Source organism: Chenopodium album, chromosome 3 (assembly GCF_948465745.1).
Source record: "Chenopodium album chromosome 3, dcCheAlbu1.1, whole genome shotgun sequence".
NCBI classification, from domain to species: Eukaryota; Viridiplantae; Streptophyta; class Magnoliopsida; order Caryophyllales; family Amaranthaceae; genus Chenopodium; species Chenopodium album.
Genome location: NC_137836.1, coordinates 11,251,562 through 11,263,704, shown reverse-complemented (window position 1 = coordinate 11,263,704; position 12,143 = coordinate 11,251,562). Strand labels below are relative to the sequence as shown.

The following is a 12,143-nucleotide window of genomic DNA, read 5'->3' as shown; positions in this document are numbered from 1 at the left end:
GTTTAGAGTTTTATTTTCGATAAAATACCAATGTTTCAGATGTACAAATTGAATTATAATTTTATTTACAAAAATTATTAGATTATTATTTTAAAAAATCATATCATATATTAATATATAAAGCTAAAATATAACTAATATATAAAGTTAAACTCTTAGCCAGGTCACGAGGCATCGACACTTGGCGTTTTAACTTTTTGCCAAGTGTCGCGCCACATTGGATAGATTTAAATAGACTTCATAAGATTAAAAAGTTTATTTAAAATTCTATTTGGATATAATTTTAGGATAAAATTGTTAGTTTAGAGTTTTATTTTCAATAAAATACCAATATTTGAGAGGTACAAATTGAATTATAATTTTGTTATAAAATTTTCGATAAAATATAGCAAATCGTCATAAAAGCACATCAATTCCTAACTAATTTTGTATCAATGATATATTTAAAATTTTGACATATAGATTAAAAATTTATCTTCAATAAACAACCCGAGCATCGCACGGGGCACAAAGCTAGTAAATAAATAAAGCCATTCTTCCCCCCTCCACTGCCCAGCCATCCTCCCACCTCCCTCTACTGCCTAGCCACCTTCCTCCCTCCCTCCACTCAGATTTACCTCTCTCAATCTCATTCAAAATAGCAACCGGACAAAGAGGGCAATTCTTATGAGACCTTAACCAAGTGTCAAATCAATACAAGAAACATGAAAAGCATGACTACACGTTGGCAATAACCATCACCTTTCCCAAATCAAGTCAAACAAACAAAACAAGATTAATCACAACCATCAACCAAAAAACCCATCAATTTTTTTGTATACTTATAAGCATTTATTAAATCAATTACAGATTTTTGAAGCCTAATTGTAGCTATATGCCAAATTGGGTGGTCCACAGTTAACCCACCATTGTTCATTAGAGCTCGCCGGAGAAACCCCTTTTCTTCGGTCGGTAAAAAGAACCCTTAAGATTATTATACAAGTCGTAAAAAGAAGAAAGGAGATTTTGATAATACAAATAGTAGATTAGTACTTCGTATCGATTAAGAAAGAAGTTATATGACTATGAGAAGACGACAACAATGGCGACGGAGGTAGCAGCGGAGAAAAAGGAAAAGGGTCAGGATTCCCAAGAATGATGGGATAGCAGTTGGAAGATGAATAATAGGGTTTTGTGAGGTTTTTACAGCTTCGTAAGAAGCACAAAATGATGCCAAAACTGAGAGATTGTGCCATTAAAAGGAGCTTCAAAGAGATGAAAATGGCGGAATTGTGTTATATTATTCTTGTGGGCTGTTTTAGTTGACTTGGGTATGACATTGCGGTGGAAGGAGGACAGAGAGGGGTTAGATGTACCATGGATTGTGAAAAGTGTTGTGGTGGAGGGTTTGGGGATGGAGGTGACTGCCAATTTATGAAGGGAAGGAGAGAGAAAATGGTTGATCATAGTTAAAGTTAACGGATATTTAATAGTTTAGAGTTAATAAGGTTACGATTGCAATTTTTAAAAAGTTGAGTGCTACCATTGAGAATCCAAAAAAAAAAAAAAATGGCTACCATTGGGAATAAGCAATAGTTGAAGGCTACTATTGAGAATTTCCCTTTTTTTCTTGTATACAATTACTTTTAATTCTACAAATAAGTAGTGGGTCCCGTTTTCAAATATAGTAAGTTGTAAGTCATCTGTAAAAAAAAAAATTAAAAATCCAAAAAAAAAAAAAAAGAAAAAGAAAAAGAAAACGATGGTAGTACTATTTATATAGTCTAAATGAACCACTAAATCTGCATATTAGAAAGTGAAGAGACTTCTAATAATGATGAGAGTTAAATGATGTTTTTCGTAGAGCTACTCAAATTATCTTTATACATTTAACTAACAAATTTATCAGCTGGATGAACTACAAGTATTTTTTTTTTTAAACAAACTAAAGTACTTTTAGATACAATTACAAAGCTTAAACATCAAATTTTTTAGTAATGTGATCTGATTAGCGCATCATTATATCTAATATTAACAAAAGACCAACATAGAATTGGTGATGTTATTAATTAATATTTTTAGAAATTAATTTCACGTCTTTCAGCATAAAATTTCCCACTAGTTGGTTGTCCAGGAAGTAACGCAAGCCATACACCAGTATCAGCTGCATCTTCAACACATATATTTCCATTCCACCCAGTCAATGCCGTTTTAACCCAACCAGGACAAAAGCAGTTTACACATATTTTTTCACCTTCAGGTCTATCAGATAGCTTTCTTGCCAAATATCTTGTATAACAATTTGTAGCGAGTTTCGATATTGAGTAATCAGTGAATGTTTGAGGCCACCCTCCGTTAATCCAGCTATCGTCTTTTGTTTGTTCTAGAAATTTATTCAAAGTATCATCAATTAATTCCTCCGACAATAATTCCTTATTAGATAGTTGTTCTCTCACTACATCATCCTCAATCCTCTGGAAAAAAAAATGCAGAGTAATTAGAAATACAATAACTTTGTAAGTTTTGAGAAAATATATGATAAGAAAAAAAAAAATTGACTTATTTATCTTAGCAATTTATTGATCATACCTTTAGTTTCCTATATGTCAATAACCTTCTTGTTTTTTATTTCCTATAGATTTAGTTCATACTTATTTTACCAATGAAAATTTTAGATTTTTGACACTCACTTTATGAGTTCAATAATACACTATTTAGCGCTCCCTTCATATCTAAATAGGTGCATCACTTTGACTTTTACACTATTCATAACGTTAAATTCAATGTCTACAAATATACAAAAATTAAATGTCATTATTATATTACCTTTAGTCGTGAATTTTCATAATATCGGATATTTATAAGTTAAAGTATATAAAATTAAAAAAAAATATTAATGGTTAAAGTTGTGCATTAACATGCGTAAAATGATGCACTTATTAAGATATAGGATGGGAGTAATATATATGCATCTAAACAATATTTTATTTCCATTAACTCACATCTGTATTTTCCTTGGGTTTTTGTTTTTTTTTTTCATAATACCCTGGTTTTATATTATTCACAAAGTTTTGTTCTTACATTGGTCAATGTATAACTTTGAAATTAATTTCTCTAACTATTTATAGAAATAGTAGAAAGTTGACTTTTATTTTAAAATAAATCATATATAAAGACAAATGACTTTTGAGAAAGAAAAGATATCAAAAAATAAATATAATTAGGTTTTAATTACTTACATTTTTTTTGCCATTCAATCTTCCCAGCCTTGAGCTAATATTCACAATGCGAGCACCGGAAGAAGAAGGCTTCATCAAGGGTATCATAGCATTAATAACATTTTTAGTTCCATAATAATTTGTTCTAATAACTTGCTCTGCATGTTCAACAGAATTCTCTGATCCAACATTAAAATTGACGCCTGCATTGTTTACCTGTATTACACCAAATTTGAGAACACAATTATCAAGTAACAATATGATTATTCCTATATAAATTTATTTATTAAGGAAATATATATTAGGTCTAAATGAGTTCATCATCGTATATAACATCCATACAAACTCATTATGATTTTTGTCAGATAATATAAAGCTCCTTGATTAGAGTGATTTCCATTGATCAATATTTATAGGGTTACAATGAGAAACCTAATCATATTAGGTAACATAAGATATGTATAGATATCAAAGATAATCTTATACAAAATATATCTTAAACATAAGATGAGAATATTCTATGGATATTCTCTATCACACCCCCGCAGTCGGAGCGGGAGAAAATCGGATGCTTAGACTGAATCTGAATCACGCATCGAGCGGTAAGGATAGTATGGTAACCCATGATCAAAAGCGAAGTAGTAGACATGTGCCGGTGATGATGACGTTGAGAAGCAACAGCCACGACTTACGTAGAGTAGAGATAAGCACTGCTAGGCCGGAGGAGAAGGAGAAGAGCCGCACACAGACTTGGGCTAAGTTGCAGATCCAGAGAAGAAGAAGCTAAGGGATCAAACCATCATCGGGGAGAAGACACTACACTACTATGTGAAATCACAATTGAAGAAAAACAAATAAAATTGCGCAAGAAAAATATTAAATTCCACCGCTTGAAATTAATCAATTCTCAAAAGAGAAACCTAGGTAGCAAGAATCAATACTCCACAAAGATTCCAAGTGCTGCAACAATAAGAGGATCCAACTTGATAGCAAAAGAGATGTGCATAAGTTGACCTTATTCTAGTATACCACCACCAAAACAAAATTTATGTGATTATGTGTAGAAAAACCAATGGGGCAATGTAAGAATCATTGTTGGTCATGAGAAGGTGGAAATAGAGTGCGGCACATGGAGTAGGTTGGCAAATATTGGTACTGCCAGTAGTGGGAGGTGGTAGTGTATGCGATTGCCACCAATGATGGAGGCGGCTTTCGCGGTTGCTACTGTTGGTGGGAGGCGCAAGCTAAGGTTACATAAAGATTCTAAAAAAAACTTTGAGAAAAGAAAAAAAAAATATATATATATATATGTGTGTTTGCGGAAGCATAAAAAACTTTGTATATCCCGCCGGTGGGTTTAATTTTCAAACCCACCGGCAGGGTGAGAATTTTGGTATATGATCCCAAGATCTAACCTAAGTTGTGATACCATGTCAGATAATATAAAGCTCCTTGATTAGAGTGATTTTCATTGATCAATATTTATAAGGTTACAATGAGAAACCTAATCATATTAGGTAACATAAGATATGTATAGATATCAAAGATAATCTTATACAAAATATATCCTAAACCTAAGATGAGAATATTCTATGGATATTCTCTATCAATTTTATCTATACACAGTGGCGGATCTCGGAGAATTTTATTTGGGGGGTCGAAAATTTAAATTCTTATACTTACATCATAAACTTATAAATCTCATAGAATTTTGTAAAACATACAACGTCAATTTTGGTTAAAATTGAAGTAATTTTTTTTAATGCTTGTCTATTTCCAACTAAATAATCTAATATAATCAATTTTTTTACACAGTTCGTTATTAAAAAAAATAAAAAATAAAAAATTTAAGAGATTGACAGAATAAGATATTTTTATAAAACTTAACCAAATATAGTTGAACATTATCTTTATATTACAATACATTACTAAAAGAGCACAAAGTTACGTATTACTATTACTGTACAAATTTCTCATAACAAAGTTCATACAAAAAAAGTAATTTTCTCATGAAGTTTCCAAAAAAATATAAAAATATTAATGTTGAAGACTTGTGGGCCCTAGTTTAACCTTGAAATGCCAAAGAAGAACAGATAAAAGAAACAAACAAAAACCAAATAAGAAGTATGTGGCCCATGCTCACTCTGTCACTCATCTACCCTAGCATGTTACCTTTTTATTTACTTTGAGCTATTTTTTACCTGGTAAATGTAAACTTTTGGGCTTCTACCGGGGGTCAGGCCCTAGATGGCTCCTATAGAAGATCCGCCTCTGTCTATACAAATATTATTTAGCATACACATGCATGCGGTGTACACACGTACACTTCCTCTATACAAACATTATTTAGCATACACATGCGTGCGTACACACGCACACTTCCTCTATTTCTTATTAATTAGAAACACATGCAAATTAAGATGACGATAAGTTGAAAGATAATTGATTAATAAACACCCTTTCCCACCCTTTTCTTTTAAAGCTTATACTCCCTTGATCCATAAAGGTGTTTTTGTTTATTATAGCTAAATGAACCAAGGAATACGATTAAACAAATGTAAATATTCTTTAGTAAAGAAAAAGTGATTAGGAATAAAAAGTTGACCCATTTAGTGAAGTATTTCTATAATGGAGGGTGAAAGATTTTATTTTTTTTTTTATTTTTTTTTTATGTCATAACTTAAAGGAATAAAAAGGACCTATGAGCATCTTTATAGAACGATATAAACAAATAAAATAATGGAATGTTAAAAAGTTTATACATAACTTCCCAATTAATTTACATAATAAAATTTATATTTAGTTTGTAATTACAATATAAAATTTATTTATTTCAAAAAAAATTAAAAATAAAATTTATAGTTTATTTGAATATAAGTAGCATAGAGTAGTTTATTGTACATTTGTGTTCTCCAACTTAACATTCAACTAGAGAATAATTTTAGGTAACCCTAAGTATCCTTAAATAAACTTTTCAACCTTATGTCGCCAAAGTGTTAGAATCTTCTATAAATAAACTAAAGGAACAACTGCTGACATCATATTGTCCACGTGGCAGCTTTATAAGAAAATTTTTCCCGCCTTAATAAAAATCTGATGTCATTGTATTTTCTTTGGTTTTAAATTTCAAATTTAATTTCTCCTCCTCTCAATTTATCTATACTCTTTTATTTATTTATTTATTTATTTATTTTTCTTCTATCACCAACTAATGGTATCTAATACATCTTTCCCTTATGCTTCATTGAACAAAATACTCTGATGCATCTATTTTTTCTATTTTCCTTTATATATTACAAGTTTAAAATCAATTTTATTTGCTTAATTATAATTGTATATTAAAAATCTAATATTTATGTATATGATTAAATTTTCATATTTGGTTTGTTCTTCTTCAAAATTAATTTTATAAAATTAGCATTTACAACTAATGGTTATGTCTCAATAATTTTGCTGATACGTAAGAATACATAAAATATATACTCTATATTTAAAAGAAACATGTGCATCGCACGAGACCAATCTAGTTGAATATAAAAAAAATCACCAATATATAAGAAGATTATTTTTTGAATTTTTTTTAAAGAAGAAAAAAAAAGTCAAAAAATAAATTTCTTATTGAAAGATTATTTTTTGACTTTAATTATGTATTACAATTGTATAGACAAGATAGAATGAAAACTATCTTATGTAAATATATTTTGCAAATTAATTCATCTTATTGTTGAGTTTTTTCCGTAATGATATTATTGGAAATTCGTAACATTTGTGGATAAGGATACATTTTTTAATTTTTAATACAGTATGATATTTTATGAGGTAATTTTACTTCATTTTTCTATTTTTAAAATCACAAATGAATAATTGCTCCTTTCTTTTGTAAAAATACAAATATTTATTTTGTTTGTTAAAAACTATTAAAATTCAATAAATGTTTAAAGGTTTTGTGCACACCATAAGAAATCTACATCAAATTTATTTCTATAGCCAAAAAATATTAGTGATTTTAGAAACTTATCTTCAACTTGTAGTATTAAAAAATAAGTTAGTTGAGAAGATGAATTACCAGTATATCTAGGCCACCATGTGTTTCTTGAATCCATTCAGCAAAATCCTTAATGGATTGAGGATCAACAATATCTAATTGATGGAACTCTACTAACAATCCAACTTCTTGCAATACTTTCACAGCCTCAATACCAACTTCAGTATCTCTTGAAGTAAGTACAACTGTCAACCCGTGACCAGCAAGTTGTCTAGTAATCTCAAAACCAATACCTCTATTACCTCCCGTTACTACTGCAATAGTTTCAGCGGTCCACCATCTATGATAATGTTTAAAGACAAAAATGTATTAGATTCTCAAAAGTAATCGTAAAACCTAAAGCAGATTAATGAGTGTGTGGGTTGAATCTACACAGTTTTCACAACCAATAAATTCATTATTAATTATTCTAAAAAATTACTAAGAAATATGAGAGTTAATAATCAAATAATATTACATATATTTTCATTTTATTTATTAAGTGCTTAGGGTGTACTTCTACATTAGCATGGGATATTATTTACAAGATACTAATTGTCTGGTGCCTATTATACGCTTGATAAAACATAACAACCAAAATATTTATAGTACCACATGTCTCTCTTTAGATACGAATTGAATTTGTCTCCCTCCCTTTATAAATGGAAAGTAAATAACTCAATAACAAATGATTAAGAAGACGCTAAATAAGAAGAAAAAAATTTAATTCATTGACATAATTTTTTTTTCCTTCCCAAAATTCACAGTTGCTTATTATTTTTTTCATTGATAAAAATAAAATTACAATACCCTTTTAGATATAAAAAAAAAATCAATATCTCTTCTAATTTGATTTCCTTATTTTCTGACTAAAAATATTTTCAATGTTCGATATATATTATTTAACTTCAATCTATCAAAATATACAATGACGCATTTAATTAAATTCAATAAATACTGCTATTAAGTTAACCTTGATTGAGTTACAAAATTATAAATGTTGAATAAGATGAATGATGATTTTATTCTTTGAAAATTCAAGCTATGAGTAAGTATTTCAATATTTTTTTTGCATTGACGTGGTACACATGTATACTCCTCTTTCTATCTCTAACTGTTAAGTTGACACACTTTGATACATAGATTTTTAATCAATTTAATTGACTTCTTATTTAATTTTGTGATAATTGATATTCAGTTTTTTTCTTTAAATTAGTGGGTAGTTGGATTTTTATCTATCTATTTATTTATTTATCATAGAAATAGATAGAAGGTTTTTTTTATTTTTTTTATTTTTTATTTTTTTATTATAGATAGTGAATAATGGGTCCAAAGTGATGTGAAGAAATATTATAAAATGAGTGGGTCCAATCGATTTATTAAAAGAAAGAGAAATAAATCAATTGAAGAGGGTAAATGTGATATTAAAATAATACTCGTACAAATTTTTTTTGGTAATGATATTACTTAATACAATACAATTATAAAATCTATGGCCAATACACCACAAAAAGTAATCCCCCCTAAGATAACAAAATTATAAGGAAAAATTGCGGAAAATAATACAACTTTTGACCGTTTTTTTTATAAAAAATACAACTTTTGGATTATTTTATAATAATATAACCTTTGGGGGATGTCAATTTTAAACAAGACAAAAACTTGTAACCTTTGAAATCGGTTACCCATGAGATGTGTCATCAGGTAATTATCTAAATATTAAATTAAAATTTTTTATTTAAATAATTAATTTTAGATTTAAAAGAAAAAAAGGCAACCCCCTCTTAACCCCCGACAACCACCAATCCACCACGGCAGCCCGCCCTTCCCCGACGAACAAACCCTACCCACCCCCATGCGGTGGCCGATCAGCCTTTACGACCGAGCTTCCCTTCCCCCGGCACATGAGCCTCATCGCGACGCAAATAACACGCCGAAGTATGGATCATTGGGGACGTTTTTTCGATGCAAGGCAAGTGAAGTGGGGGCGCTTTTCAGGCAAGGAAAGGGGAGGGATGTTGTTATCGGGGTCTGGGAAAGGGAAGGAGTAAGTTTAGTGGTGTTTCGGTGGGTTTTATGGTGGCTGCGTGAATTAGGGTGGTTTTGGCGGTGGTTGGGAAAGGGGAGGTCGACAGGAGAAAGGGGAAGTTGACAGGGGGGAAAGGGGAGGTCGTAATTAGGGGGAAATTGGGTCGGTCGGCGGCAGAGGAGTTGGTCACTGGCCGTACCGTCGCTGTCATGGATGCTGCGTATGGGGGAGGGGAGAAGAGGTGGCTAGGTGGTTGGAATTTTTTTTTTTACATTTCTTTAATAATGATAATAATTAATTAATTTAATTAACAAAACCAATAAAACAATGACACATGTCACGTGTCACGGTAACTTGTATTTACAGGTTACCAACCGATAATATCTTGTTTAAAATTGACACCTCTCAAAGGTTGATTATTACAAAATAATCCAAAGGTTGTATTATTAAAAAATAATGGGCCAAAGGTTCTATGATTTTCCGCAATTTTTCCAAATTGTAATTGATCCATAAGCGATTCATTCTCTCTACTCTCTAATTTGACATGGTATCAGGAGCGGGTTAGATCTTGGGAATGTTCACAAAATTTTCCCCCCTGCCGGTGGGTTAGAATATTAAACCCACCGGTGGGATGAACCATTATTATCCAACAATAATTATTCCCCCCCCCCCCCAAATATTAAAGGATCTTGTTTAATGCATGAATCTTGATAAATTGATCATGTGTGACTTTTGTTCTATTGAGACTAGCTTGTGGTTTGTGCTGCTTGCTCAAATTAATCATGAGATTTTTTGTGAGTTTGTGGAGTTGACGAGGTGATTGAGGGTCTAAGCTTGGACCTATGAAAACAAATCGGCTCTCTTGTGTCGTGAGACAAGATATATTTGGTTCTCCTTGTGCCGTGAGACAAGGTTTGTGAGTTGATTCGAGCATGATTTTGCTCCTTTGGATTTGAGTGTGGTTTACTCTGAAAAACCAATAAAAGATTTGAGTGTGGTTTACTCTGAAAGACGAAAAGATTTGAGTGTGGTTTACTCTGAAAGACCAGGCCAAGAGATTTGAGTGTGGTTTACTCTGAAAGACCAATAAAAGATATGAGTGTGGTTTACTCTTGAAAAACCAATATTTGATTGGAGCTCGGTTTTGCTCTGGAAAAACCATAAATTGTTATTTGCAGGTTCGAAAAGAATGACGTTCCTGTTTGATTGATGACTAATGAGTTCGAAAAGATTAACGTTCTCATAGTTGAAAAAGAAGAAACAAAAAAAAAAAAAAATTGAAGGCGATATCACAAGAGTGTGCATCTCGACTTCAACAAATTGAAGAATTTCCAATCGCAACGTTCGTGTTACTGTCGTTACGATTGCGGGAGGGTGTTAGAGATATGAAATATCGGAAAATATATGTATGATATATTTTCCGTAGATATTATTCAGAGAATAATATATTTAGGATATTTATGTTAAGATATTATTTAGAGAATATATCCTTAGGGTTTATGATTATGGTAGTATATCTTTTAGGAATATTGTTTCCTATCTTATGTTCGTAGGTATTGTATAAATACTCTACCTATTGATGAATAATAATCAAGCAAAGCTATTCTCTCATAAATAATTTAGCAGAATTACTAAAAATTGATTAAAAAAAATACACAATTTATTTAAAAATTTCATTAGGTGATTGACAAAGTTTCTTAAGTGGCATAGTAGAACAATACATTTTGCAATCTAAGACCAATTTTGCTATCAACGAGACTAATGTGAGTGCCACAAAATAGTTGAACCCCTAAAATAAGAAAAATTATAATATAATGATGAATATGTATATTTTATGACAATAAAAATATTTCCATTAGATTTTAATACAATACTTATACTAATAATATCAAGGTACTATTTTTTTTTTTTATGAATTGAATATGGTCATCATCTGAAGAACAGGGAGGCATGCATGATTATTTCTTAGGAAAAAGATCAATATAATGTAGAATAATTTCATATATACTCTTTATTTATTTGTCAGAGTTAGGTGGTTGTATAACTATTTAAGCACATACGCAACAATAAAATAATCACCTCCACCAAAATTAACAATTATCACAACAACAAACCATCTATATCCCATGGAAGAGGAAGGGGGATATCTTACTCCTAATCCACAATAGTTGGTATTTATATATAATATGAATAAATAATATAAATTTATTTTCTATATTTATGTTCATTACATATATATATTAAAAAAAAAAGGGTTGAACATTAATAAATACCGTCGATGATCTGAATAGGGAATGGTTCGAAGCAACGAAATTTCTTGGAGCCTCTTTTCACGACGCTCTTTTGATCGTTCTTTCCCTCCCCCCATTAATATTTTTTCTTCCTAATAATTTAAGATTATGTTTATTAGAAATAGAGGAAACTAAAAAGGAGAGAAAGGGAAAAAATAAGGAGAAAAAGACAAATTGATAAGAAAATAATAAGAAGAGTGTATGTGCGAGGTTGTAGGATCTTATGTTCCTATTTTAAATTTTAGCGATATTTCCATTATTTAAGGTGTCAATTTATTATATTTTTATTTTTCATTATTTTTAAAAATATTTAACTTTATTAATAGCTAGTGTTTAAATAAATTTATTTATTAATCATAAAATAAAATCATGTTTAATAGGTATATATCTATACTATATACTAAAGTAATCACCAAAGGGGGCACTTGGCATAATTTTGTGAATTTTTTCCTTCCAAAATGCTATTTATTTATTTTCTTACAAAAATTTTCTATTGAATAAATAAAATTCTTCTAATTATTTATTTATTTATATACTACTCACTCCGTCCCATAATATAGTTCCTATTAGTGATTTTTCACGGTATTTAAGAAATAGGAAGA

General features: G+C 30.1%; 1 protein-coding gene across 1 annotated transcript; it reads right to left on the bottom strand.

Annotated features, from left to right (window-relative positions):
• Window positions 1-2,031: 2,031 nt before the first annotated feature.
• Window positions 2,032-11,685, bottom strand: LOC145611544 (uncharacterized). The gene is made up of 4 exons (XM_081666888.1): window positions 11,524-11,685; window positions 7,264-7,522; window positions 3,219-3,413; window positions 2,032-2,453 (listed from the first exon to the last, which is right to left on the bottom strand). Exons 1-4 carry the CDS (start codon window positions 11,616-11,618, stop codon window positions 2,058-2,060), a joined length of 945 nt encoding a protein of 314 aa, XP_081523014.1. The 5' UTR covers window positions 11,619-11,685; the 3' UTR covers window positions 2,032-2,057.
• Window positions 11,686-12,143: the final 458 nt, after the last annotated feature.

Coding starts and splice junctions, on each gene's coding strand:
- LOC145611544 (XM_081666888.1), bottom strand. CDS start 11,618: ATGGGGGGAGGGAAAGAACGATCAAAAGAGCGTCGTGAAAAGAGGCTC. Junction 3,414..7,263: donor ATGGTGGCCTAGATATACTG/GTAATTCATCTT, acceptor GGTGTAATACAG/GTAAACAATGCAGGCGTCAA. Junction 2,454..3,218: donor GATTGAATGGCAAAAAAAAT/GTAAGTAATTAA, acceptor TTTTTTTTCCAG/AGGATTGAGGATGATGTAGT.